Source organism: Agelaius phoeniceus, chromosome Z (genome assembly GCF_051311805.1).
Source record: "Agelaius phoeniceus isolate bAgePho1 chromosome Z, bAgePho1.hap1, whole genome shotgun sequence".
Classification (NCBI taxonomy): Eukaryota; Metazoa; Chordata; class Aves; order Passeriformes; family Icteridae; genus Agelaius; species Agelaius phoeniceus.
Window position 1 is genome coordinate 15,117,388 of NC_135303.1, and position 27,832 is coordinate 15,145,219.

The 27,832-nt window shown below is 47.9% G+C and overlaps 1 protein-coding gene across 2 annotated transcripts; it reads left to right on the forward strand.

Moving 5' to 3' along the window:
- Positions 1 to 1,830: 1,830 nt before the first annotated feature.
- LOC129133670 (serine/threonine-protein kinase PAK 3-like) lies at positions 1,831 to 20,548 on the forward strand. Of its 2 annotated transcripts, XM_077171398.1 has the most exons (13): positions 1,831 to 2,532; positions 9,671 to 9,805; positions 10,084 to 10,212; positions 10,861 to 10,998; positions 11,344 to 11,512; positions 13,112 to 13,175; positions 13,466 to 13,514; positions 14,270 to 14,382; positions 15,049 to 15,166; positions 15,979 to 16,078; positions 16,527 to 16,723; positions 18,542 to 18,679; positions 20,047 to 20,548. In XM_077171398.1, exons 1-13 carry the CDS (start codon positions 2,458 to 2,460, stop codon positions 20,131 to 20,133), a joined length of 1,512 nt encoding a protein of 503 aa, XP_077027513.1. In that variant the 5' UTR covers positions 1,831 to 2,457; the 3' UTR covers positions 20,134 to 20,548. The 2 variants fall into 2 exon arrangements, with proteins under 2 accessions (XP_077027513.1, XP_077027512.1); XM_077171397.1 differs by lacking the exon at positions 20,047 to 20,548 and having other exon boundaries at positions 18,542 to 19,421.
- Positions 20,549 to 27,832: the final 7,284 nt, after the last annotated feature.

Below are 27,832 nucleotides of genomic sequence, written 5' to 3' on the forward strand. Positions count from 1 at the left end.
CCAACATGGGTGAAAAGCATTGGGAAATAAAGGTAAATATTGTGTACATAGATTTTAGTATAAAAAGACATGACCGCCCCGTGGGTGGTCAGAGAGTGCCTGTGACTGCTTGCAGATCAGACCTCTGTTGGGCAGACAGAAAATTTTGTAGATAAGAAATAATAAACAACCTGAAGATCGAAAAGCTGAAGAGTCCAGACTCGTCCTTTGCATCGCGTGCCACCCAAGAACCACTCTACCCGTGTCGGGGCAGAGACAGACAGCTGAACCTGACATTAATGAAGCTTATACATATTGCAAAGCTGAGCTCATTATTGGTTAATTACTCATCGGGCAACCACGCCTACTTCTATTTTCTTATAGTTATTTTGTTATTACTTCTACATTCTTGTGGTTATTCTGCTGAAACTATCTCCATATTTCTGGCAAAAGATCCTCTCCCCCATCCTCATGTTGCAGCAAGGTCGCATCAGTGATTGGACACTGACTGCTGACTCCTAGACTTGCTTTCTTCTATCTTAATCAGCGATATCATGTCTACATGACCTTTCTCAGCTAGCCAACTGTCCACAAAGCTCTCCACAACCTTGCTAGCAGTGCTAGCAAGGTTCCTGCAGGCATTCAGTCAAATAAGAGGAAACAAATGTCTCTTTAGCTGACACAGTCTCTGCACACAGCTTTCTCCCCTTCTCCTGGTGCCTTTCCCTGACCCCACATCCTCGCACTGACCAGGAGCTCCAGGGCTGTAGGAAATTCTGTGTGAGCCATGATGATGGAAGAGTTACTGATAAAAACACTGGGGTGATGCTTTCAGAGGAGTCATGAATGGAAGATTGACCAACCTTCCAGCCAATGGTATGCCAAAAGTTTCCATTCTTTAAATAGTAGACTGCAATAAATTAGTAAAAAGAAAGATACGGAAACAAATTAAATCTCCCACAGCTGCTGGCTTTCCTCAGGTTCCATGGTCTATGTATTGCTAGACTTACTTCATTTAGAGAGAATGTTAACCGCCCTGACTTGTTGGAGACTGACCACAAGGTCTCATCTGTGGTGAGCAGTCACTAAAATTAGCTCAGCAGAGGCATCTTCGGCTGTCCAAGTATAGCAGAAATACATATTCTCTGCTTCATGACTGTGTGGCAACAGCTGCTGGTGTGGATTTGTCAGCGTTTCTTCATGGATTACTCCTGGGAAGGAATTGTGTGCACAGGCACAGTATGATGGCTTCTGTCTCCTCTAATTACTCCAATCGGATGATGGCCAGAACTTTTAGGCAAAAAAGCATCATTTTTCATGACAGAATAATTTACAATATTCTCCAAACTACTCTGTTGTATTGTGTTGATTTGTTCCATTCCCTCTCTAAGTTAAAATGGTCCTGCCCTGGTTCTCTCTCCCCTCCCAGTTACTCAGTTATCACCCCAGTTGTTATAGCAATGTTAAAATGGTCCTGCCCTGGTTCTCTCTCCCCTCCCAGTTACTCAGTTATCACCCCAGTTGTTATAGCAACTGTTGTATCTTTTTACACTCCACCCCAGTTTCCCTGGTTACTGAATGTATCCTTCTCTTAACCTCACCCCAGTGCCCTGCCAGTCACTCCCTGCCTCCACCTTTTTCTCCAGAAACTTCTATCCAGGGCTCGGAATGATTGGATCAGGGGGCAGGGACCCTCCTGCAAGTTATTTTTATTTGTCTTTTCAGTATGTCAATTCCATGTTACCCACTCCCCCCTGGATTCCTATTTGCTCCCAACCTGGTTCCACCCCTGCCGCCCACCCCCTTTATAACCTTATGTAATCTCTCCCACTTTTTCTTCGGTCGCTGGCTTCCCTGGGATCTGGAATAACCTGGACTTTGCCCCGACCAGAGAGCGGTCTCTTCTTTCCCTGCTGACTGCAGCCACACATCGACCTTGTCCTGCACCTGCCAGCGCCTGCAGCTATAACGCTGAGCGTTTGCCTGAGGCGCTGACCGAAGCCCGGCTGTCGGGTGAAGTGCCCCCCTGTGCTGCTAGCTGTGCTGGCGAGCTAGCTGGGACATCTTTCATTGGCCGGACAGCTGCGCTACTCCTGTGGTTTTGATTTTCTTACTGATTAGGTTCAGTGTCTGGTCTCAAGAAATCAGTCCAGAAAGAACAGGCAAACCTCAGCTTGCAAGTTAGAGTGCAAGTCTTTAATTTGCTATTTTTGCAGCATGTAAAAAAAACTTTTCAACATATTTGCAAAAAAATCTCTTAGTTCTTGCTATATCTATCCAGAACCTGACTCTCTCTTCGTTTTATTTTTGAGATCCAAGCCTGACTTTTTTCTGGACAGGGAAATAAGAACCAGCTGCAAATACAGACTACAAGTGTGAATCTATACTGCAGGAACTGAGCTGTAGCTTGGAATTAAAGGCAAGAAGTGATGCCATGGTAAATGGGAACATTTAGTGCTGACATAGGAGCCTTCTGCAATGCTCCACCAACCCATGGTTCACATTGCTACAAACTCTCTTTCTGCTGTTAAAAAGAGTATCGAAGAGCTGACTGTAAGTAAAAAAAAATAGCCAGAATGTTAATTTTTGTTAATATGGCGAACAATGACCATCTGATAATTCAGACCTCATAGAAGTGAGCATTCAGATTTCCACTTAGTACATGCTGGCAGTTTTAATTTGAAGTCAACAGGTTTATCCAAATCAAGTTATCCATAGGAATTAATTTGCTCTATAATCTAACTAAAAATGCCTCATTGTCTGATAAATTTAGTAGAAATTTGCAAAGTCAACAGTCCACAGATTTTTATTTCTTCTTTAGTGGCTGTTCTGCAGGAAAGCTTTTACAGACAAATCAGTTTGGATGTAATTAAAATGCCAGTACATTCCATAGAGCCATTTTGGTATTAGAACAAAACCATATGACTGCACAGCCTTTTAAAAATGTTTTAAAATAATTTTTCAAATCAACAGTCTGAGTAGGACTCAGAATAAAAACTCTACCAAACTTCAACTCCATTGGAAGATTCCCTTGTCACCCTGTGAATCAACTCTACATTCAGAAGATGAAAAGTCCCAATTATGGTGGTTTTAGTATGGTTAGGAATTGGGGAAGGGTCTTTTTCCTTCTCAACTCCATGCTGCAGTGCCTTCGGGATATGGCCTACTGGCCATTGTTTGTGCAGCCCTGGTATTTCTACATGAGGCAGAAAGTGCAATTGCATTTCCAGCCAAAAAGTGCATTCAAGGAGAAGAAAGCTCTTAACCATGGAAGGAGAATTTGAGGAATGGGATGTTCACCACATGACCACCAGAGACCCTCAAGAGACCCCTACTCTAAATGTCAGTAATTTTGGGGAAGTGATTTAAACATGCCAAATACTTTGTGAGAATGTTTAGCCTGTGAGTTTGAGCAAAGTAATGAATAAAAGTAATGAAAGTAATGTCCTAGTTCCATGGATGCTAACACGTGGGTGTGCATGTTTCAGGGAAGCGATTCCCCATGCACCCAGCACTGAAATAAAATAATGCCTCTATTCTCACACTGAGCTGGCAGTGTGGATCACTCCCTGCTCGGTAACTTTCATTTCGGTCATTTCTATTGAAGCATAAAGAATGGTTGAAATGAAATATTTTCCAGCTGTTTCCATCTTGTTTACCTTTCAGGGGACCAAGGTTCTGTGCTGCAGGTGTCCTGGGTGTGTGCAGAGCAGTGCAGCCCCAGAAACCCCTTGGTTTGCCCACAAGTTGTCATGCCTTGTTCCCAGGTGTGCCCAGCTGTGGCAGGAGAAGGAGCCCGCAGCGCAGTGGGCACCGTGCCCTGCCCAGCCGGGGCTCTCTGGCACAGAGCAGCAGCAGCGCCAGCACCGTTCAACTGCTCCTGCCTTGGCTTCCCCTGGGACACAGGAGCCTCTGGAAATCAGCACCGCCAGTCACGTTCCCAGCTTGGAGCAGCTGCTGCTGCTGGGCAGATGCTGCCAGTTGGACTGCTTCCAAAGGGGAAGAAAGGCAGAGCAGAGGAAGAGATGTACATACACAGCAGCCCTGGGAACATCCAATAAACATGCAGATATATGGGGCGATTTGTTGATTTGTTAGGAATTACTTCAGCCGCTATGCCAATAGTGCTTTCTCTCCTGGTTCTGTACAATGCTTTGGGCCATTTTCTTGGTCTGATTTCCTTTGCTTGTGTCCCATCTGAGGGCTCAGTTGGGGTACAGGCTGTAGGTGCTTGGGGCACTCTTGGAGTTTCTCTTGGATTCCTTGAACAACAGGGTTTGGCCCATGGGGGGAGTTTGCTGCTTTGTGTCAGAGGAGAATTTCTGATGCCATTTTGTGTTTGCTGTAGGGAAGGTTGGTTATTGCTTTGCATAAATTCACAGACTAACGTGCTTTGTGATGCTTTGCTTTGTCATACTTTGCTTTGTGATGTCAGGGCATGGTTGCCACATTGTCGTAGTGACATCAGAAGGTTGCCTTGTTGCACGGAAGGCCTGAGTGCCAGAGCAGCCCTAGGGCTTGCTGAGATCAGGAGCATCCTCCTGATTGTGGCCTTTGTCAGTGGGTACCTGCACACTGACAGGAGTCTTCGTTTTTCTAGTGTTAGTGTAAACTTGAACAACAGTGCTACAATGATTGAGCAACTCGCTGCTGCAGTTTGCACCATGTATGGCACTGTTTATTTTGCCTATTTCACGACTAGCCTGGCAAGTAAGTAGAGGTTTCAGGTCTATTTACGTTAGGGTGTAACCTAACCTGGCTTTTGCATGTCTTCCTGCTCTTTCTTAGTGACTAAATTGATTTTGAAAGAGAAAGAGCATTAGGATGCCACTGCTTTGGTAAAGCTCCTGTCAAGGTGTTCAGCTAAAAAGGGGGTGTCTGTAGCCACAGGGGCAGCATTTGCAAGGCAATCTGCAGGGCTTCTGTTCCCTCCATGGGAGAGTCTGTGGCAGCAGAGTCTGTCATTTCCTCAGTTTGCTGGATCAAGCAGGACAACTTCCAAAATGCAGACTGGGAGGCCTTCTCAGAAGGCCTTCTAAAGACTTTGTAGTTCTCTCCAGAACTCAGGGAAAGCTTCCTTTATTCTAAATTTTGTAATGAAAGGGTTTGACTGTCTATTTTGACCCTTGACTGAGTGCTAAAATAGTGATTCCCTTTGCAGCGAAGTGCAAACTCTAAAGCAGTGAGTCCTGAGCCCAGGAGCTGCTGCTGTGCTGTTTCACAATAGAACTGCCACAGCTCAGGGGGATTTGGGGGAAGCTTTTCTGGGTGACTGTTTTCAGCAACTTAATGGGAATGAGTGCATGCAACTTCTTTTTTTTTTTTAAAAAGTACATGAAAGACAAGAGAGCAAAAGTTGCTTTATCTGTTGGACAGAACAGAAGCAGTGAGTGTTGAAGAACAATTTGCATTTTCTTGATCATGTTTGTATTCATTTACTGGTTAAACAGGCCGAAGTGTAGGCACATCCAAGATTATTGTCCTGATCTCTTGCTGGCTGTGTGAAAGAACTATGTCACGTGGAGGGATGTTGATAAAGAAAAATACTCTCTCTTTGGGTTGACTTCTCTTCTGTGGGATTCAGCAGCCCAGGCAGTTTTCTCACAGCACTTGTTCATTTTCCCTTGCCCACTCCAGATCACATGATCCGTGTATTCAGAGGTGCTGATCCTGAGGTGAGTGAGAAAGGAACATTTCATGTTCCTGGTGCTTAAGAATTGTAGAGCAAGCTGTGAGCTTGGCCTGTGTTAGTAGAGGGTAGAGGGCCAGCTGGGTAGGCTGAAAGAAAATCCATTACCATGTCTGCAGCAGCAATAACAAAGGCACCGCTGGCTATTTCCTAATTTTCCATTTCAGAACTTTCAAGGAATGAAAAGCTCATTTTGCAGAGAGAATGTTGCTTCTTGCTAGTAGCCAGGGCGTAATGTCTAATTCAGAACTATTAGCAATTCTGTTGAATTAGCCGATTTAAATTTAGTCGCAGTGACTTAGAATCCCATTGTTATCAAAGTTTCTGATTTGTCCTTAGTACAACTGGTTGTAGAAATAGAGCTGAATAGAATAAAGTGCTGAATAGAAATAAGGTTATAAATTATAGGTAACCAATGTCCCTCACACTGATGTCTGTCCACAGATCACAGAATCAACAGCAGTCTCTCCTCTGGCTCCCTCTGCTCACGGAGAGGAGGCCGAAGAGGAGGCAAATGAGGTGGATGAGCACCAGCCTCCAGGTGTGGTCACACCACAGCCTGAACATTCTGAGCCAGTAAGTGCCAGTTGTGTGCAGTGCTGTCTTTAGTGCAAGGCAGAGCTGCAAGTTTCTGACCAGCCAGCACTTTGCTGTTGCTGGCTGAGGATGCTGAGTGCTGAAGTCCTGCCAGAACCTAGTGATTGCCCCCAGCCTGTGACAGCTGGACAATGGGCTTTGGTCTGTCATGTTTAGGCACCAGCTTCCTGGCATTTTGATAGGGGCCAGCCTGAAGCATGAACGCTCCCTGTTCCCAGAGCAGGGAAAGACACTGTGTTCAGCCTTGTCGGATACACAGGGGACACTGTGGCATGGAGTGACCTGTCCCCCTGCCCAGACTGGCCAAGTAGCTGCAGACATAAAAAAATGTTGATCTGACCACACAAACTCTTTGTGGTGCTTTGTCCCCACAAACTTCTTGGGTGTGCTTACTTGGGACTATTTCAGAGACACACTGGGGATGTAGAGTTGCTGCTTGAAGTCAGGGATTTTGGTGCCTTTGTTGCCAGGTTGCTCTGTTGCCTCTTCAGGCAGAGCAGCCAGTAGCAGAGCAGATAGGTGCTCTGAGTCTGCCTGTTTCTTGGTCTTTGATAAGCTGCAAGGAGATGACTGTGTTGTCCATGAAGCTGGGGGGGCCATTCTTGTCTAGTGTAGCAAAAGAAACAAAGTGAGTAGCTCTGAACCCTTCTTCTGAGGCAAAAACCAGATGCTGCATGTGTCTGTTGATACTTTCTATTGTGTAGTTTGCTTTGAAAACTGCATTGGAGACTAGAATGGGAGCAAAGCTGCAAGTCCTTGACTGCTGTCCTGTGATGCTAAAAACCAGGATGTACATCTTGCAATGGTGCCTGCTGTATCTGAAGTGAAATGGGCACCATAGTGGCGGGGGAGCTGCGTGGGCCAAAAGGAGCCAGGGTTGCTGGCGGCCTTGAGCCACTGAGGATGAGGCAGCGTGTGGCCAGGTGGCCAAGAAGGCCCAGGGCATGGTGGCCTGTGTCAGCAGCAGTGGGGCAGCAGGAGCAGGGCAGTGAGCGTGGCCCTGTGCTGGGCAGCGCTGGGGCCACAGCTGCAGTGCTGGGTGCACTTGTGGGCCCCTGGGCAGCAGAAAGTCCTTGAGGGGCTGCAGCGCGTGCACAGAAGGACTGGGGAGCTGGGCAAGGGGGTGCAGCACAAGGCCAGTGAAGAGGTGCTGAAGGAGCTTTAGCCTGGACAATGGGAGGCTCTTGAGGGACCTTCAGGCAGACTTCCATAGATCCCTGCCTTAGATCCATAGATCCAATGCTCCACACAAGGGCTGTTTCCCTGCCAAACATCCCTTCACTGCATCCAAGTGCTTTAGACACTGGAGTAGGTAACACTTTCATTTTTTTTGTTGTTTATTTGTTTGTTTGTTTGCTAGAAGGAGAAGCCTTGTGTAATTTCTCCTTCTCCAGGGAGCAAGGGAGCTTTTTCTCAATCTTTCCTGCCATTTTCCAGCACTGGCAGAAATTCTGCTAGAATTTTAGTTTGCAAGGAGGCAGTTCTGGAAGATCCAGTATTTTTGCACAAGAACACATAGTTTGGGGCACAGATGTTGGTGCAGAAGGAGCTGTTCTGGTGCCAGACCACCCAGTAGGGATTGCACATCACTTTCAGGTTAACAGCTCCCGTGTCTTTTGGCAGCTGAGGGAATCAGTGTGTGTTGTGTTTGGGAACTGAGCAGGAAATCAATGCCCTTGCATTCCAGCTGGTCCTCAGAGATTAGAGGAGCCGGGAGGGGCTGGGCTGCATTTCTTAGTCCAGCCACTTTAGCACCATGAGTGTGGTCGAGTCCAAGAGAAGAACTTGCCTGAGCACACATGCACAAAGAGTGCAGTTCCCAGTGCAATGCTCTGGGTCTGATTGCATTCCATAAGGACTCACTTATGGACCCCATGCTTCAAATTCCCCAAGAGTGTGGGTTACTGAAGCAACAGGAGATCAAGTTCAGGATGGCTGCTGATCGGGGCAGTGCTACCGAATGTTGATGTGTGTAGCGACAGAAAGGACAGTATTGATTCAGGGTTACCCCCACATGGCAAATAATGTGCTTTGACTCTGTGATTTAGAAGGTTAAACAAATTCTTTCTTAAGCTATATTACACTAGTACTATATTAAAACTATACTAAAGAGATACTATACTAAAAAGATACTAAAGAAAAACTCGTGACTGTCTGGAGACAGTCACGACACAGCTTTTATCTAATTAGCTAATCAATCTAAACAACTATCACTAAAATCCACTTAACAAATCACTTTCAGTAAAAAATCACTATAACACATTCTACATGTACTAAACAACAAGAACAGCAAGTAGAGATAATAATTGTTTTCTCTTCTTCTCTAAGTTTCTCACTACCTTCCCTTAAAAAAACCTAGGAGAGAGAATTATATCTCTCTCTGTTAAGAAAATGTAAATACCACAGTACAGTAAAGAGAGATTATGAAAGTGAGATCTGTCAATCTGTCCATCTATTTGAATCTTCCTGGTTCTGTCCAAAGCAGTGGAAGATGCAAAGCTCACCTAAAGGCATCCCTTCAGGAGAGGAGTAGAGACAAGTTCCATTGACTGATTCTGAGCAGGCAGAGATGTTTCCCCCTCCAGAGATGGTTGTTTTTTCCCCTCATGTTTTCCTACTCCAGCCTTTTCTGACCTGAAGCCTTCTTTTTATCCTTTAAAATTTTGCATGTCCTAAGGGAGTGGAACTATCCCATGCTGTAGTTGGGGTCTAGCAACTTTGCTCATACGTGCCATACATGACACATGGTTTCCTTCACTGGCATCCCCAGGGCTGTGTAAGTGCATTCGTTAATGGGGCCTTAGGAGAAACTATGTTAGGGCTGGTCAGAATTCTCAGTTGACAGAGACTGAGAATTCTTGGTCCTCCTCCATATACTGAGATGGCCATAGAGGTTCTCTGACTTCCATCAGAGATCTTTGCATGCATCCTCATCTCCTGAATGACACGGTTTTCTAACAAGAGTGTAGATGTCAGGAAGGAGGAATGCTGGTGCAGGCCTGAAGAGAATGTGAACTCCGGAAGTGTCTCTCACAAGGAGTGAGCTCACCCAGGAAGCCACCTGCAGAGGCAGGATGGAGCTGTGGGACAGGGCAGGGTGTCAGTCACTACTGAAAGACAAACAGGACATGGCAGAAGCAGAGGGAGGCCCTCAGCAGACCCCTGAGAAATGCCACACCTTCCCAACCTCAGCTGCCTGAGAGGCTGTTGGAGCTTCAGTCCCAGATGGCCCCTGATTGTAGGGCCAGGGTCACTTTGGAATCTGTGCCTCCCCTTGAACAGAGAATGACCCAGCAGAGCAGCAGCACAGTGCTTTGGGAACGTTTGAGCCCAGCAGTCTTTGAATCTTGGCCCACAAAGCTCGTATGGGAAGTTGAAACCCATCTTCTCTTGCTTTCTGTGCAGGTGCTTCTAGAGAAAGAGCAGGAGCAGACTGCCTTATCTGAGATGCCATGGCAGACTCAGGGAGAGCTGTTCCCAGCCCGAGAGCAGGAAGAGCAGCTCAGGCAGCAGGTGGAAGAGCCACAGGAGAATGGCCAGGTAAGCCTGACTGGCCAGGGGACAGAGGGAAGGGCAGGAAGAGGGGCATAAAGCAGAGCTCTTGGGACTGAGGAGGCCAGGAAGTCCCACAGGCACTGAAAGGACAGAGCCTTGGAATCTGCAGAGATCAGCACCAGGACAGGATGGTTACAGTGGAAGCAGATGTGGGGAGGGAAGCAGAAAGAAGGGGCTGAATAAATGTGATTTTGAGGCTAAAAGAGGGAAAAGCTGAGCTTGATGGCAGCTCTCAGTCACTTGCTCTGCATTTGTGTGTACAGAACATCAAGGCAGAGCCACAAGCAGAGCTGCCTGAAGCTCAGAGTGACATCATGGCAGTGAAGAGGAGGAGTGAAGACATCCAAGAGGAGAAGAATCTCCCTATGCAGAGGGGCAATCAACAAAAACAGGTGAATGAAAGAATGGCAGCCACTCCACTCATGAAAGAGAGTCCTTTCTGTTGTTCTTTACAGAAAATTGACGAACAGATGCAGGCACAGCTGCAGGAAACTGAGGCTAGGATCAAGGCAAGGAAGAAGAGGCTAGACAAAAAAATTAAAATCATCAAAGAGAAAATTAATCACCTCCTTCAGGAACAAAAGGCTCTAGAAAAGCAAGTGAGTGAAATAGCAATAGCCACTGCAGTCACCCAAGGGGTGGTTTCTGCCCTCCTTGCCTTTGCAGTGCAGAGCAGCAGGGGGGTGGGGTGATGCCTCTGAGTGCCATCCTGATGAGGCCTCTATCAGAGCTGCTTTGAAGGACACTTCCTGGTCTGCTGAATCTCAGCTGATGCTCTAGACAGAGGCACTACTCCTTTGGCCATTTAGCCAGCAGTCATCCGAATGAACTCCTGCTGGCTTCTTCAGGTGACCTTGTTTCTTGAGGTGTTTTTGCAGGTGAACATGGTCACTCACATAGATTTGCAATACGAGCTACAAGCTGTCTGCATCCCTTGTGAATCTGCTCCTGTCCTTTTCTTTACTCTCTTCCCAGTTGATGACCCCTGGCTGACAGGGACAAGCTGTAGTCTCTGACTGCTTTGTTCTGTTTGACTTGAGGTGGAAGTGTCGCCATCCTACCTGGCAGCCTGCAGAGAGTTCCAGCAAATGACGGGCAACCAAGATCCTCGAGGCTGGCATGAGGCCCAGGAACTGAACCATCCAGAGATGCTGCAGGATAAGCACGTCCCGAGGAAGGTGCAGAAAAAGAGAATTTCATGGCAGGAGGTAGAACATTAGAATGAGGAGCTGCAAATGTATCTGCAGACCTAGGAGGGGGAAAGGAGACCTTGGGAGGAAGTGGAGCAGTCGTTGCTGCAGTCATCCTTTAGAACAAGAAACTGGCTATGAATTTGAGTAAAATCAGCCCTTTGGTTTGACCATTTGGTTTCACAAGTGGACATCCAAAGCAATCCAATTGAAGAGCTCTGCATGGGGCTGACAGCAGCTTCCTAAGGGCTTGCATTTCAAATGGCAATCTCTCTTGCATTTCAGGGCAATCTCTGCCACACCTTCCTGACATAAACTCATTTCTTGTCTCAGATCTACACCGACTCTGACACTGAAGCTGCTGCAGCAGCAGCAGCGCCGTCCCAAGGAGCCTTTGCTCCCCAGCTGAAGAAGTGGAGCCTGAGCACTTGGTTCACCTCCCATGCTGACCCAGCTGCTGCTCAGCAACAGGAGATGGCGGGTGACTCCCTGGAGCAACAGAGTATGTCTGGTATCTTTCTTACCTGAGGGACAGTGTATTGTGTACATGTGTCAGCATAGCTGTACCAAGGGGTTCTCCTCAGTTTAGTGTCACAGAAGTGCTGGTATTGCTCCGAGGCAGCAAGAGAGAGCTCTGGGAGTTCCTGCTGCCTCTGAGGGCAGCTTAGACTGGCTGGAGTTTGCCTGGGTTTCCCTCTCTGCCGAAGGCAGAAGCAGGGATTGTTACTGGATCAGCAGAAGGCTGTGACTGCTTGAGTCCTAGCCACTGGCAGAAGCCCTGCTGAGATCACATCACAGGAGAACACATCAAGCCCTTTGTGATTCTGCAGCACAACCCAATCAATCTGCTTCTTGCCCTTAACAGCTGCCAGTGCTGTGCTCTCAGATAAGAACTGGTGGGGCTGAAACCAGAGCCCAGTGGATTCTGTGTCTACCATCACCTGTTGGGACAAAAAGGGCACTGATCTGCACCTCGGTGTGGCTGATCTCAAAGCCCATCCTGTTGTGTCCTGAATGGAGGCAACAGCTTGTACAGGGCTCAGGCTCACTCTGGCTTCTTCCCATCAGTGCCTGTCAGTGCTCATGCTTGGGCCTTGCCAGCCTTGTTGTGCTGGCTGCCCTGTCCCTTAGGGCTGGAGGGACTGCAAATGCTGGAGCCTTCCTTAGCTGGGAGGGTCCCCGGCTGCTGCAGCGCAGAGCTGCCTGAGGCAGCAGCCCCTTCTCTGGGCCGGCTTCTGCGTCGCACAGCCTGGACTCACAAGAGGGTCAGCATCTCCTCTGGGCAGCTCTCTGTGTCACAGGGGCGCCTGAGGAGCACTGCTGTCCTCTCTGCCTGTGCCCGCCTTGCCGAGTTGGGAAGGTGGGGATGCGTGCGGTGCCGAGAGGGCGAGTGCAATGGGAGCGACTGATCCGCGCTGTCAGGGTGAAGAGAAGCGGCGTGGTTCTTCACGCGGGGCACAGGCAAGGGCGTCTTTGAGCTCAGCCTGCTCATAAAGGGTGAGGGTCCTGATGATGAAAGCCCCATCGGGATTGGTTCTAGCATGAGCTGCTCTGGTTTACAAACACAGAGGCATTCTTCTGGCAAACTGCTGCAAGGTGGAAAAGATGGGAACACTTGGCAATATTCCTCCTGTTCTGAACTTGACATCTGTTCAGAGGAATTGATTCTGGATGTCCAGGTGCATTTAATCTTAGCAAGTAGGAAACCTTTTATAAATCTCACAGTGTTTATTCCCAAGAAAATAAAGGCACTGTTAGTTCCAGCTCTCCTTAATGTTTCTAGATGACAAACTTACTTGCCTTGGTAGGTATTCCCTTCTGGTCTCAGTCTCCTCTGAATGTATCTCCCTGTGCTTCCCTGTGTGTCGGCTGTCAAGAGGTCTCTCACTTCAAAGGATGCTAGAAATCAGTCTGTGTGCCAGCCACTTGTGCTATGGACCTGCTGTTCTTTTCTTGTTGTTCCAGTTCCTGTTCCTGTTGTTGTTAGCCAGCTGTCCACAAAGGGAGGCCTCAGAGCCCCAGACAGTGGGGCTGCCTTTTGTATCTCCTAGAAGGTGGGATCTCTGTTTAAAGTGAACATCTTGCATTTTGTTTTCCTCAGGGAGAATGGTGAAGATGGAAAATCCTATTATAAAATACATTGAACTGGAAAATATTGGCAGTGGGTGAGTCCAAGCAATGTTAATTTTACAAAACTATGCATCAGGTGTTTTGCTGGTGGAATAGGTATCAAGTGTGAAGTCAGACAAGCTGCAAATATGTTCAGGCACTGGTCTTAGATTGTCAGTGCTGATCAGAATTTCTAAGTGTGCTCAGAAGGCATTGTCAAAGACATCTCCATTCTTCCAGTGTTCTGCAGGTCTTAGGCATTTACAGCACAGATCTCCTGTGTGAGCTGGCTTTCACTGCAAGATCTAAATGGCTTCTCCTTTCTCTGCTTCTGGTTTGTTTCTAGGACTTTTGGAGATGTTTGTAAAGCACTTGACACTGCCACAGGAGGAGAGGTAAATGTCAACAGCACCTGTAGACTGCTGCACTCAAGGGCTTTCCCCTCTGGTGTGAGCTGTGGCTGGAGCTTTGGGCAGAGCTATGCTGAAAAGGCACAAGAAGCACAGACTGGTGCCAGCCTGCAACATACATTTGGGACTTTGTCCTCCTCAGCCTTCCTCGGAAGGAAGGCACGGAGGGCAGCGGTTCCTTTCAGAGAAGGACGCGCTCGCTCGCTCTCCATTGCTAAAACAAAGGTGGTGCCTTCGAGCACCTCACTGCTCTTTGGGGCTACAGCTTCAGAGTCCTGAATTCTCATTTCTGGCTGCCAGCAAATACATCTGAAAGTTCCTGGTTGTTCCTTAGCCACCTGCAGTGCTGCACTTGGGAACTGCACGTGGGGAGAGATCTGCAAGGTGCCCTAAAAGCCCTAAGTCCTGTCCATAGCCCAAGATGTATCCACAGATTATTAAGGCATGGATTACTTCTTCTGAGTGCCAAACAAAGTAGCAGAGAGTGTGGTCAGAGTGATAGTTGAGACATAATTGTTACCAAATGGTCAAGGCAAAACGTCAGTGGCCCCACATGTCCTGTAGCTGGCTCCCAAGGGAGCAGAGAAATGGGCTGTTGGAACATCTGTTCCCATTCTGATGTCTAATCACAAGAGAGTTGGCACAGTTTGGCTGTGTCATTCCAAAATCATTCGCTCCATGTGAGAAATTGTTCTCATGCCACCAGCTTTTAATGTTACTGATTTTCAACATCATTTTAGGTGGCCATAAAGAAAATAAATCTTCAAGGACTGGTCAGAAAGGAAGGAACCTTTAATGAACTCATGGTCATGAAAATCAATAAGCACCGAAACATTGTGAATTATTTAAAGAGGTGAGTGGTTGTCATTTTATCCCAGCAATGTTTGTTTACATGCTGCAAGCATGCAGTTAAAAATCCACTTTGGTCACTGTCAGAAAATAGAGCTGATAATTATTGGTTAATTATTATTTCTCTACTTATCACCAATGGATGGGAAGAGAGTGCATTTTGTCTGCATTAATCCACCCTGACAAATGCAGTTCGAAAATTTTTCAAAAGCCTGGATCAGCCCTATTTTACTGATTCAATACCCTCAAAGTTCACTGCCTCCACATTGTTTTGAGGCTTGATTTTTTTCAAATTTTTCTCAGCACCTTTTAAGTTCTGATAAACCATCCTACAGAGGATTTCCCTTGGATGCTTGTGCCTTTTCCATTTCTGTGTATGCCAGGACGAATAGGTGTTTATTTCCAGAAACACCATGTGTAACAGTTTTTTTATCTGGGCTGTTACTAAAGTGCACATTTTGCTTGCTGCTCATCTAAGACATCTCCTTTTCCACAGCTGTGCCTTTCTCCTTGAAACTGCACAGATTGCAAGCAATGCACAGCCAAGAGAGAATGTCTATTTCTTTTATTCTGTCCTCGTCACAAAGGCATCCAGAAACAAGCGTTGCTGTTTCCAAACTGCAACCTAGCCATGCATGTTCATCTCCACACCCTTGTTTCCTTTTTTCAGCTACCTTGTGGATAGGCAGCTCTGGCTGATTATGGAGTACATGGACGGAGGCACTCTGAGCGATGTCATCAACGAGACTCACGTGTCTGAGGGAGAGATTGCAACCATCAGTCGGGAGGTCAGGGATCCCACCTGTGCTTCAGAGGGCTTGGGCGGCATTGTCTGGGAAACAGAGGCTCAGAGCTGGAGTGATTTCCTGTGCCAAGCTTTGTTTCTGTGTGGCTGGTATGCAAAAGCATCTCAAGTGAAAGGCCTGCCAGTGCCCCTGCACTCACTGTACTCTGTTCCCATACTCTTACCTTCTTCTGTTGTATTCTCACTCTTTCTCTTGTATTTGTATTTGCTGTTCTCCACCTTGCCTCTCTATCTCAAGGCTTTCTACACTGCATTTCTTGCCTGTAAAAGCAAAGGTGCTGGTGGCAGGATTTGAAATGATCAGCAAAGAAAGAGACTCATTTCTCACAGTCCCTAACTGAAAAGGACAGTACTCAGACAAAACAGTGTTTGCTTCAGGAAGGTGACTGGTGTGATACTTCCAAGTCTGTGCTGATGCCAGCAAGAAAACCTTTGTCATGCAGCCTCCCACCCAAAAGTGATCTGCTTCATACCACAGGGAGGGACTTTTTCTTTCTTGGCAAACCCTTGTTTGGAGAGAGCACATCCACTGCAGCAGGAGTTATCCTGGCTGGTTTGCAGGGGACAGCCTACAACAGCAGGTGCTGTTGCTCTTTCAAAAGCTGACGTGCCTTTCCTCAGAAAGGACCTGCTCTGCAAGTGTTGGAGCAGCAAGCTCTTCCTCTCAGTGGCCATTACTGTTCTGCCATTACTGCCCATTCCCCTGGAGAGGGAATCCTTTGGAGCTGTTTCCTTTCTCGTGTGATGAAATCCCATCACTCATTTTTGTCCGCCTCTTTCTGTTTTCTCTCTCAGTGCCTGCAAGGACTTGATTTTCTTCACTTGAATGACGTGATCCACCAAGATGTGAAGAGCAGCAACATCCTTCTCAAAACCGACGGCTCTGTCAAGCTGGGTCAGTATATTCTTGGTCAGGTGCAGTGTTCCAGGGATGTGGGTGTGGGGCTGCTTGGAGTGACAGCCAGCTCTCCAAAAATGGTGCTGGTGGCAGTGCAGGGACACCCACTGTGAGCTGATGACATGGTTGTAACATGCACAGAGGTATAAGGAACCACAAGAAGTCAAGAGTGGTGTTGGTCTGTGTGTGTCCCCCTTCCAGAGGAAGGGAGTTACAAGTCTAAACCTTCAGGAAAATAAAGACCACTGCTGGAGGTAGTGTAAAACATGAGGGGGTTTTTTTGAAGTGGCCAATTCCATATTTTCTTGGCTAAAGCCCTGAGGAAATAGAGCAGGGACTGATTTTCAACAGATGACACAGCACATTCTTAGCCTGAGAGTGGGGAATTCTTTTGCTTGGTTTCCTAATTGGAGCTGACTTTCATGGTTTGTTGTTTTCTCCACAGCTGATTTTGGCCTCTTTGCTCAGCTCACCCCTGAGCAGGGCAGACGGAGCTCCGTGGCCCGCACTTCTGGGTGGCTGGCGCCTGAAGTGGTGACAGGTCAACCATATGGCCCCAAAGTGGACATATGGTCTTTGGGAATCGTGGGCATCGAAATGGTGGAACGAGAAGTTCCTTACTGGAATGCAACTCCTGTCTTGGTAAGGTGCAAATACTCACTGATCCCACTGTCTTTCTCACCTGTCCCATGTTCTGTGTCCCACTGGACAAAATCCCATTGCCATCAGCTGGCACCACTTCCACCAAGGTCCCCTTCTAAAAACACATCATCACCTGCTGTAGCTTTGGTTGCATCAGAAAGGGAAGTGGCAGTTCAGAAACCTAACCAGTTCAGAAACCTGCCATTTTGGCCTCCACCATGCTTGACATTTCTCATTTGCTTTTTGAACCCTGATGGAGCTCTGTCTCTGAAGGACAGGAATTTTTCAGTGGAACGGTTGGATGTGTGATAAATATCCTTCAAAATGGAGGTTGAGTCTTCCCAGTTTCAGTTTTATAGAAAAAGAAAAAGTAAAAAAGAAACAACCCTCAAAGCAATACCAAAGTAGTTCTGCTTTCTTTTTCTTTTTGAACCACAGCACATCAATCTTCCTCCACACTGTATCATCTTTTCCAAATCCTGTGGGTCTTTGAAACTTTCAGCCTTTCAAGTCATCTGTACACTGTTCAGTCATGTGTCTGGATGGCCTGGATAAGTTCAGGATGTGTTTTTCTCCGACTGCAGTTAGAATTGTATGCCAAACTCTTGGCTGTTCCTTGGTACTTTAACAAGTTGATGAGCTTGCAGGCAGGTGCCTGGGCTGGGATCCAACGTGGGCAGTTGACACCGGTGCTGTGTTTCTTTACTACAGGAGCAGGGCTGTCCCTGGCCTGCACAGTTCTAATGATAGTGAGGACTCCAGCTCCCCACCACGGCCAGTGGCTAAGCATAGCTGCAGAGGGACAGGATAAAACCCCCTTTGTGACCTCTGGTGGTGTGGGAAAAGGAAAGAAAGCTGCCATAATTATTTATACTCAAGGGGAGTGTGTTTGTTGTTTTAGGCTTGGAAATTTTCCTCTAGGTTGAAGAGGATAATAATAAAGCCTCTTTGGTCACCATCTATTTCAGTGCCACCAGCACAGAGCTGTTAGTATTGTGATGGGCACTATTATGGAGACCAGGCCACAGCCTGGAGTCATGGAGATCCTGCCAAACCTCCCATTTCTTACCCGACACTTTCTGCGATGGGCTCACCTTTAATGCATTGACTTGAGTATCCAAATGAGCAGAGGGTGACCATAGGCACGGCAGTTCTTCTTCTGATTTGACCCTGAAAAGGTTTTCTTTTGTCACATGGAGAAGCTAAAACTTGGAGCCGAGAGACAGAGCTGCAGGTGGCTCCTGTGCACCCAAGCAGGCATTTTCACCTCAATATATTTGTGCATGCATCTTAATGTGTCTGTATTGAATATGAGATTGCAAAAATGTTTGTTTCCTTACCTGAGGAATACCTGGTGGATTTCCTTTCTTTCCTTCAATTACCACTGTTTTCTAGAAGAGGACAAGAAGCTCGATGAGTTTTGTTTTATGGCAGCTGTGCTTAAGGGACCAACAAGCACTGAAGAGATATTTTTCACGTACTAATCCTTGGGAAACAGTAGAGTTAGTATAGCAAAGTCCCTCTTCCAAAAAGCCTCTCAAGCTGGTGTGAATCCTCAGAGAAGCAAATGTGCTTTTGCTGATGTAGTTCCCACTGCCTAGGTCAGTCAATGAAATCAGCTGCCAAGGCCAGATCTGTGGGATGTTGGAAAAGCTGTGGCTGCATCGGAGTTTGGGGTTTTGGGTTGGTAAAGGAATCTCTGGGTCTCTGCCAGGGCAGAAACTGCCACTGCAGAGTGGAGCTTAATCGATGGGATCTGGGAGAGCAGTTACAGATGGGAAAGAAGCAGGTGGAGTCTCATGTTCCCTTTTTCCCCAGCCTCAACTCCTGATCGCCATACAAGGGACACCAAAGCTGCAGCAGCCCAACCTATTTTCACCTTGCCTGCGTGACTTCCTGAGCTGCTGCCTGCAGACAGATGAGGTGCAGCGCTGGTCTGCCAAGGACCTCCTGCAGGTAAAATGTGAAGGGGCTGCAGGTGAAACAGGGTCTGAGGGATGGGCTCCTCCCCCACTCAAGTCCAAGGCATCAGATGAGCCCCCTTCCTCCTCACCTCCACTCTTGCTGCTCTTCAAATGAAAATCGTGAGAAATCCCAGACTGGGCTGGGCTGGCAGGGCCCTGTAAAGGTCCTGTGGTGCAAGTGTCCTGCAATGAGCAGGGACATCTTTAAAGAGATGCAGGTTGCTCAGAGCCCCTTCCCACCTACCCTGGAATGGTTGCCCCATCCCTGCCCAGGGATGGGGCACCAACCAGCTCTAAGGGGAACCTGTGCCAGGGTTGCACCATGCTCCAAGTAAACAAGATCTTCCTTAGACCTAATCTGACTCAATCCCCATTATATATTATAAATACTATCCCATGTCCTATTGCAACTGACCCTGTTAAAAAAGGTGTCTCTTACTTCCTGAGAATCCCCTTTGAAATACTGGAACATAGCAATGAAGTCTCCCTGGGGCCTGTTCTCCTCCAGGCTGAATAACTCCAGGAATCTCAGTCTGTCCTCAGAGAAGAGTTGCTCTGTCCTCTGACTGTTTCTGTCGCCCTCTTTTGTAATTTGGTGGAGTGTTCAGTTTTATCTAATGGCAAAAGAATGGAAGTAGAGCAATGCAGGGTACAGAGACATGAAATGGTGGTGGAGGAACCCAAGGAAGCCAGTCCCAGCTGAGCAGTCAGAGATTTGGCTGTGGGCAGGAGGGGCTGTGGGGGGCTCACTGTGAGCCTCTGAGGGGCCCTGGTTTGTGCCCCCCAGCCCACCCTTAGAGGTTTCTGGCACACAAACAGGGACAGCTGGGAGGGACTTGTCCCAGCCCCATCTGCTGCCTGGCACACCCAAGCAGACGGGAAATGTGCCAGGGTTACTGCCAGGTTGTGTGGCAGAGAGGGAACTGCAGGGCCCAGTGCCACTGGCTGGCCCTGCTGGGAAGGAAGGTGCACACGAGGGGCAGGGCATGGAAAGGCAGACACTGCTCTGTCTCCCTGTGGGAATCAGCACAGTGCCTGTCTTGCAAAGACAGGGACCTATGTGAGTCATTGGAGTTTCCTGAAAAGAAGAAACTCCAAGGACAGAAAGCACCATTTCTAGAGCACTGGCAGGGCAAAAATCTCAACAAGATGAAGACACCTGGGTAAATGGATGAGTGGGATTCTGGGCCAGGTTTGCCTATGATGGCAAGGTCCTGCACATAAAGATGGAGGTGCAGATGGTCCCATTGGTCCTCTTCCTGCATCCTCCTAGGAGCCAGAGGAATCCTGTGAAGCACTGAGTTTGGAAAGTCATGGTTCATTGTTTTTTGTTGATTTGGTTTCTTTCCCTTTGGGCAGCATCCATTTGTAACATTTGCTGAGCCTGCGTCCAGCCTGGTGCCACTGATTGTTTCAGTGAAGAAGAGGAAGGAGACAAGAATGTGACAATCACATCAGGACCATTTATTCCTCAACCTTCTTAGAGTAGGATTGTAGGTTAGGATTAGGATTAGGATTAGGACTAGACTAGGATTAGGATTAGGATTAGGATTAGGATTAGGATTAGGATTAGGATTAGGGTTAAGGTTAGGGTTAGGGTGTGGTAGGCTAGGGACAGGCGTTCGGAAGATTTCGGGCTGTAACGGAAAATTACAGGAATCCTTCTACCCCCCTCCCCATAGATAAGGATCACCCTTGGAATGTAGCCAGACGTGTAGCCCCCCTAACCTATGGATGCCAGTAACATTCCACTCCATACTAACCTTAGAAAGTATAGCCAAACCCCTGTCTGACGTAGAGAGACCCCTTAGTCCATAAATACCCTTGAAACCCCTCAATAAACGCCTTTAACCGTCCACCACATTGGTGTTAGCGTCCGTTATTGGCCACAAGGGATCCCGCAAAGGAGATCGAAGTGCTGGACTCTGAAACCAGGTCATCGCGGCCTTCACAAGAAGGCAACATTAGGGTTAGAGTAGGATTGTCTAATAGGACTGCAGAGTAGGATTGGAAATGAATAAAATTTATGAAACCACAACTTGCCTTGAAGATTCCCTTCCTTCTCACTCTGCGAATAAACTCGAGAATTCCTTCTGAATTGTCTGTTGTTTCTTAAAGGTGGAATGTTGGGTCAGCAGAAGAATTGCAGCACACAATATGCGTGAACAACAAATCTCAAAGTTTATTGATAGCTCACACATATTTATATTGGTGTTAATGAAGCTTATACATATTGCAACGCTGAGCTCATTATTGGTTAAAACACGCATGAATCAACCACACCTACTTCTATGCTCTAATGATTATTTTGTTTCTATGTTTACATTCCTATGGCTATTCTACCTAGGCTATCTTCATTTTTCTGGCAAAAGATTTTCTCCCCCATCTTCATGTTGCAGCAAGGTCATCATGACCCTTGTCAGTGATTGGACACTGACTACTTAATCCCCTGCTTGTTTCCCCTATCCTTATCCAACGGTATCACATCAAAGTGGCCTTTCTCAGCTAGCCAATTATCCACAAAGCTCTCCACAGTGGAAAGTGACACGGTGTCTTCGGCATGGTGTGAAAGTGGGGAAGGATCTTCTCCATTCATCCTCTCCAGACCACACTGCCTTTGAAATATGGCCCACTGGTCTGTTTTTGGCCAGCTTTGGTACTTCTATTTGAGGCAGAAAGGGCAATGGCATTTGAAGGCAAAACCAAAGGAGGAATGAGGCAGGCCAAACATCCTGTGCAGATTCAGGCCTTCAGCTGTGACTGGAGAGCATTGGGGTTCCTGCCACCTGGATTTGTGTCCCTAAATGCAATCTCTTTGGCTGGAGGAGAGCCTTGCTCAAGTGAGAAAGCAGAAAGATCAGAGAGGGTGCTCAGCAAGGTCTCCTGTGGTGCAGAGCTGTCAGCGCCTGTGAGGTGAGAGCGGGCCCGGCCTTGCCCGGGCTGGAGCCCCAGCAGAGCCCAGGCAGAGGCCGGAGCAGGCTGAGCCCCAGCAGAGGCAGGCTGGAAGGAGGCCCTTGGAGCTGCAAGAGGCAGCAGCCGGGCCCTGGGTGCCTGTTCCTGGGAGCGGGCGAATCCTGCGCTCTCAGAGCCCAGGTGGCAGCTGGCTGCTGCCGAGGGGAAGCGCAGCCGTGCTGGGCACAGCCCGGCCTGGAGGCATTGGCCGTCTGGAGTGTGCCCAGGAGCAGAGAAAGGCCAAGGGCAGCCGAGGGCCGCTGGGCTGGCTGAGGATTCCTCCTCTTCTGCCGGCTGCCCTGCAACTCCTGGCCAAGGTCAGCAGTGTGTGCAGCACTCTGGGCACCGGGGCAGGGAGCCGGGCCGGGCTGCTCGGCAGGCTGGAGCACAGGGCAGCCTCCTTCAGGCCTGGCACTTCTGCCAGGGCAAGCGAGGCCAGCGTGAGGCAGGGACAGCTTGGCAGGGCACGTCTGCAGGAGCCAGCGCCTCACGCAGCTCTGGCAGGAAGCGCCTGCAATCCTGCAGTTCTGCACTCAGCCAGAGCAAAGGTGTGACATGCAGAGTGTTTGGCAGAAATATTCAGGCCCACCAGGCCAGCCTGCTTTGTGTTCTCTGGCGCACAGCAAGGCGCTGTGCAATGCAGCCCTGAGCTGCTGGGAGAGGGAGTCAGGGAGGTGCCTGAGGGTTTTGCTTGAGTAGTGAACTGATTTGGAAGGGAGGAGAATAATCTGTGTTTTCTTTATTCCTTTCTGAAAGACAGATACAATGTGGCTTCATTAAGAAAAAGCACAGCCTTTTTTTTTTTTTTTCTGTGTTTTATTATGCCAACTCAGGCAAGCCCTTCAAAACAGCAACTGAAGCAATTCCCACCCAGTGAGCAAAAAAAAACCCCAACGCCCCCCCCCTCCCCCCCCATCTTTCTATTGTAGATCTTGAGATTTTGGGCTGGTCCTGCAAAGGATGAAGCAGCCTTTAAGGTCTGAAGCACCTTCTTGTCTTGCCAGCAAGGACACAGATGCTTGAGCAGTTCTGGAATCAGGCTATGAGCTTGTTTGCTTTTGGCTTCTCATGTTGTTGCAGCCCCTCTGTGCAAATAACCCTGCGAGCTGACTGAGCCTTGCTCACTCTGTCCCTCCCAGTGTCTCGGCAGAGGCAGCAGATGGAAGTCTCTTCTGCTGGAAAGGGAACCTATTTGCAATGGTGTAGTGAAACCAAAGTCCATACAGTACCGCACCAAAGGATTAGGCCCTTCACTCTTCAAAAGCTTGTTACTGATCCTGCCTAAGGTGGTTCTACTGAGTATCAGCCAGGGCTCACACCTCTATTGCATGGCTGTTCTTCTCAGTAATCATCGCTCAGCTGTCTCTCACTGACATATTGCTGACTGAAGACCTGTCTCTTCCATATCCCCTATGAAAAGACCTTACCTTAGATTCTCAAATTTAGCATGCATGCGTGTGTGAAAAAAAAAACCCACAAACCTTTAGGAAAATCAAGACATTAAAGTAGATTTCATTTATCAAACCCACACCAACTGCATTAAAATGTGGGCCTATGAGCCTTTCTTCAAAATTTTCTTAATCATAGCTCTAGAGTAATTTTTGAGAGGTAAGTATGCTGCCCCTAACAAGTCCAGATTACTTAGCAAGGGGTAATTAGTCATCCATTAAGCATTCCAGCAGTTGTGTAGCATTTTATTCAGATAGCTGATCCCTGGATATTGCATCCAGCTTGTGATTTGTGTCTGCTCACTTCTTTTCCATGTTCTGAGCCAAGAGCAATAGTGTCCTTGTGAGTGCATCTGAACACATTTGACAGTGACACCTCATCCTTGCTCTTTTTTCTCTGCCACCAATGGGGATCTGCAGTCCCTGCCCGGCACTGCTCCTTGTGGCTTGTCAAGGCAGAGGCGATGCTCTGGTGCACCTGGCGCAGGTGAGCCTCGGGCCCGGGCAGGGACCGATGCTCCGAGCTGCCGCGGATACGGCGGCGAAGGCGAGCGGTGCCGCGGCCTCGCTGGGAAGCCGAGCGGCGCCCGTGGCGCTGCCTCCCCGGGCAGGGCTGTGCTCTCAGCGCCGCCGGGGCTGCCGAGCAGCGCTTTCCACGCGCCTGCGGCTCCGGAGCCAGCCCCGCAGCCGCGCTCTCCCGAACCGCACTGACCCGCGCCCATTCTCGGCCCGGCTGCAGGACTCCCTGATTCCGGGCTCTCCGGCTTCCCGGTCTGCCTGCAGGAGCCTCCTCTCCCGAACTCCCGCCGCTGGGCTCGCTTCTCCCACGTCTTTCCCCCCTTCCCAGGCCCTCTCCACTCTACTCCTGTTAAGAATAAGAAGCTTGACTAGGCCAATATTCAAGCAGCAATCAATTTATTATTTAATATGGTAAAGTATGAGCAATACAGCGCTGGGTACAGTGGGGAAAGTTTTCCCTCCAACTGCACGCCGATAATTGATGGTTACAGGTATTTATAGGGGTACTCATCAAGTTTTTTTTTTTAATAGTTTCTATTTCCAATTTTTACTCATCAGCAATTTTTATTCCAAATCATTACATCACAATTCTATACACTATTGTGATTTGAATTTCTCAGGATGTATTTTCAAAGGAGTATCCCCAGATGGTGATGGTTCAGTTTCCGAAAGAAGACGAATCCCATCTGGTGGAGTCCAGCTCCCCAGATGGGATTTAATTGCAGAGACTATAAATCTCATAACAGTGATGTCCAGCTTCCCTTTGGTCGAAACCATAAGTCCTTGAGGTGATGTTCATCTTCCTTTCTCAAACTGTTTTTCTCTGCTTCAATAAGGCGTGAGATAAGCATATTTCCTATATATCTTCCAAAGCTATAGTTTCAAGGATACAAGTAATATTCTAAAATTATACTTCAAAAGATTATTGCAGAGCTTTTTTTTTTTATGGATTAAATGCAAGCAAGAAGCAACATCCTTAACACCTTAATTCCAATGCTCCTAAATCAACCAGGGTTAATTTCAAACAAAAGATAGGTTCAAAGGCCTTTTTCCATGCTTTATTTTCCTCAGTTATTATTAGAATTCACAACTATCCCAATGTCAGTGTCCACACATTTTGCATTCGCAAGTACACACTTCGCCTGTTTGCACCTGACACGAAACACAGCTTTGCATCTCACACTCCGGATCTCCCCCCTGTTCTCAGGTTCCCCCCCGTCTCCTGGTTTCTCCCTCCTCTCTCGGGTTTTCCCCAGTCCCGAGCTACCCCTTGTCCCAAGCTCCCCCCTTTCCCAGGCTGTAGCCAGTGCTTTTATTCGTCTCCCTGGATCTCCCCTTCTCCCAATTACCCCTCCCTCTTCCAGGATCTACCCCCTCTCCCAAGGCTCTCTCCTCTTTCCCCGGCTCTACCCTCTTGGAAGGCAACCCATCCTTTCCCAGGGATCTCACCCCCCCTCTCCCATGATCTCCCCTACTCCCAGGCTCGTCCCCCTCTCTTGGGATTTTACCCCTCCTCCCAGCATCTCTCTGCTCTCCCGCTCACTCCTCCCTCTGCCAGGTCTCTCTCCCCTCTGCCGGGATCTCCGCCCATTCCCGGAGTGCCCCATCCCCCGGCCCCTCACCGCCCGTCCCTCACCGCCTCGGCCGGGCCGCTCCGGGGCCGCCCTCGGAGCGCAGCGGGGCCGGGCCGGGGCCGTGTCAGCTCCGCGGTGGGGGCTCCTCCGGCCTTGCTCCAGACACGAGGAGCTCCGACCTGTGCTCGCTTTGTACCTTCAAGACTGCCGGATGCCTTGCAGTGAAGCTGGAGTGCCCGGGCTATTCCGGTCGCTTCTGGTCCTCAGCTCAGCAGTGTTATAAATGATCAATCAAAAGCCAAATTATCAAAAATGCGAAAAGATTTATCTTTTTCTGCGACCAAAATACGATCCTCAAAACCACCACAGCCAAAGAGACAGCATCGAGCCCGGGATCGGCGCTGGGTGAACCTGGATCCGACCTCTATCGCATCGGACCCCCCCTCGTTCATGAGAGCCGCTTCTTGTGGGGATATTTTATACAGTTTATTATGCCCGAGGCAAAGGAGTCCAAGTTTCTTTTGTAACTCTTCATAGTTGGTTCTTTCACTGTGCAGAGCTGGACAATCGCCGTTTCCTGGTCGACAGCCAGCATTGATCAAATCCAAGAAGTCGCGTATTCACATGCATCTTTCTGGGACTTTGGCTATCTTGATCAATGTTATCAACAGGGCAATGATCGATGATCGCTCTTAGGCGTCTTCCGATGGCTCGGGATAACAGTGATCATCACGCTGGGTGCATCTATTCATGAGCTAACTGCCGATTGTTCTCCTGCCACCTTCAGGAACTTCAGAATTTGAATAGACGTCTGCCTCTCTGGCCGCTTGTGGTCTGAGACTCGTTTGGATTTCGCAATCTTTATAAAATACATTCTTATATAGCATGAATTATTTCTAACATATATTGCAGCAGGAAGATGGTTCCTAGCATGGGTGTGAGGGATGTGTGTGCAGTTGTGTCCTTGCGTCCCTGTGTGTTGGAGTTTGATGTGTTCACTCTGGCGGTAAATTCTTTGGTATCATTATTATGAGCCTGGATTTACCCAGGCTTTTAAGTGAAGAAAACATGGAGACATTTTTCTGTGCAGTTCCTAGAAAACAGGTATATTTTCCATGGAGGTTCTGTCATATTTTGATTTGTCTCGGAGGAACTTGTGGGTTTATTTACTGCTGGAGTAGTTGCTGAATATGAATAATTTTGAGTAACTAGAAGAAAATATTACCTCATGAAAAAGGATGCTCACTTTTAAAATTTCAGAGGTTTATTATAAAATACAACAAGACTGCACCAGTGAAAGCATGAAATCAAACTTCCATGTGCTTGTTTACAAAGTGGCTGCTCCGCCTTTTATACCCCTGTGGGTGCATCACTAACCCTGGCCCTTCCCAAAGTCTGTCTGTCAACTCTTTTTTACCATCCATTGGTGGAGGCTACTTTCTTGCGCCTTGATTGGAGGTCAGGTGGTGTCACAGCCGCGCCTGCTAGCAACAAGCTTTTCCCATCTCCTGCAAGGGGCGCAGTGTACTCATCCTCCCTTTGAAGCAAAGTAGAAATTTTCCAGGGTAGAAATCCATTTTGATTTAGGTGAAATGTACATTTTTGAGTTGAGTCTGTGGTTAGAAAACATAACTATTGCTATTTAGCCTGACTGCAAAACCTAGGCTCAGAGAAACTGCTTCAGTGAAGGACAGAGATAAGGGGTGGGGGGGGAGACAGAGAGTTATAGCGAGAGACAGAGAGACTGCTGTGAGAGCAGGTCAACCTGACCTAGGAATTCTTCCTGATAAGGAAGAACTAGTGGCAAATGTCAAGCGAAATTCGTAAAAATGAATATGTATGAACCTATTGTGAAATTGTATGCATATGTGTCTGAGATACGTATCTGAGAGGGGGATAGAAAAGGACCTGAAGTTCCCAGAAGTACGCATGTCATTTTGAGGGGAGAGATTCCCACATGCGTCCAGTGCTGTAATAAACATACCGGCTTTACAACTTTCACAAAAGTTGTGGAGTTTTGAGTATCTCCGCAAAACATTCTGGAGACCCAGATGGGACCGTCTCTGTCCCCGCAGGGGCAGAGGGGAAAGACGGACCTCCAAGGCGCGCCCCGGGATTTTCCCGGAGGAGCTCTGCTCATCTCAGCTTGCCTCCTGCGGAGACAGACAAGGCCCTGCTGGTGTGCGGAGGATACGGTGTGTACATCACCTTCACAAGTCTTTCGCAGCCACGGCTGTCTGGTGGTGACAATAGCGAGGGGGGAAGGGGACTATGGGTAGAACAAAGGATGTCTAAACAAGATTACGATAACATAACTACATATCAATAAACTTATTTTAACATATATACAATTTTAATCCCTTAATTATGAAAGTAAATCCATCACATTACGTATCTATAACATTGAGATGTCGAGCATTTTTGGTTGCCAGGTAGTAGTGGCTTTCCAAAGTGTTGTTTGGGTTGATTAATTCTATGCTTTGGGATTTCATTTTGTTTCATTTTGGGACTTTTCTTTCCCAATGGTTTATGAATAGCTAGCATAGTTTTGAATAGGAGGCTCCCATCGTGGTACTTCAAAATAGAAAAGATTCCAGGAAATAATGGAGTTTTTCTTGTAGTATGAAAAAATGTATTTAGTGATATAGTTAA

What these genes read in the sequence shown, in the direction of transcription:
- LOC129133670 (XM_077171397.1), top strand. Translation starts at nt 2,458, where the DNA reads ATGCTCCACCAACCCATGGTTCACATTGCTACAAACTCTCTTTCTGCT. An exon ending in AGCCACAGGAGAATGGCCAG is followed by an intron (nt 9,806 to 10,083) that starts GTAAGCCTGACT and finishes TTGTGTGTACAG; the next exon opens with AACATCAAGGCAGAGCCACA. An exon ending in GGGGCAATCAACAAAAACAG is followed by an intron (nt 10,213 to 10,860) that starts GTGAATGAAAGA and finishes GTTTGACTTGAG; the next exon opens with GTGGAAGTGTCGCCATCCTA.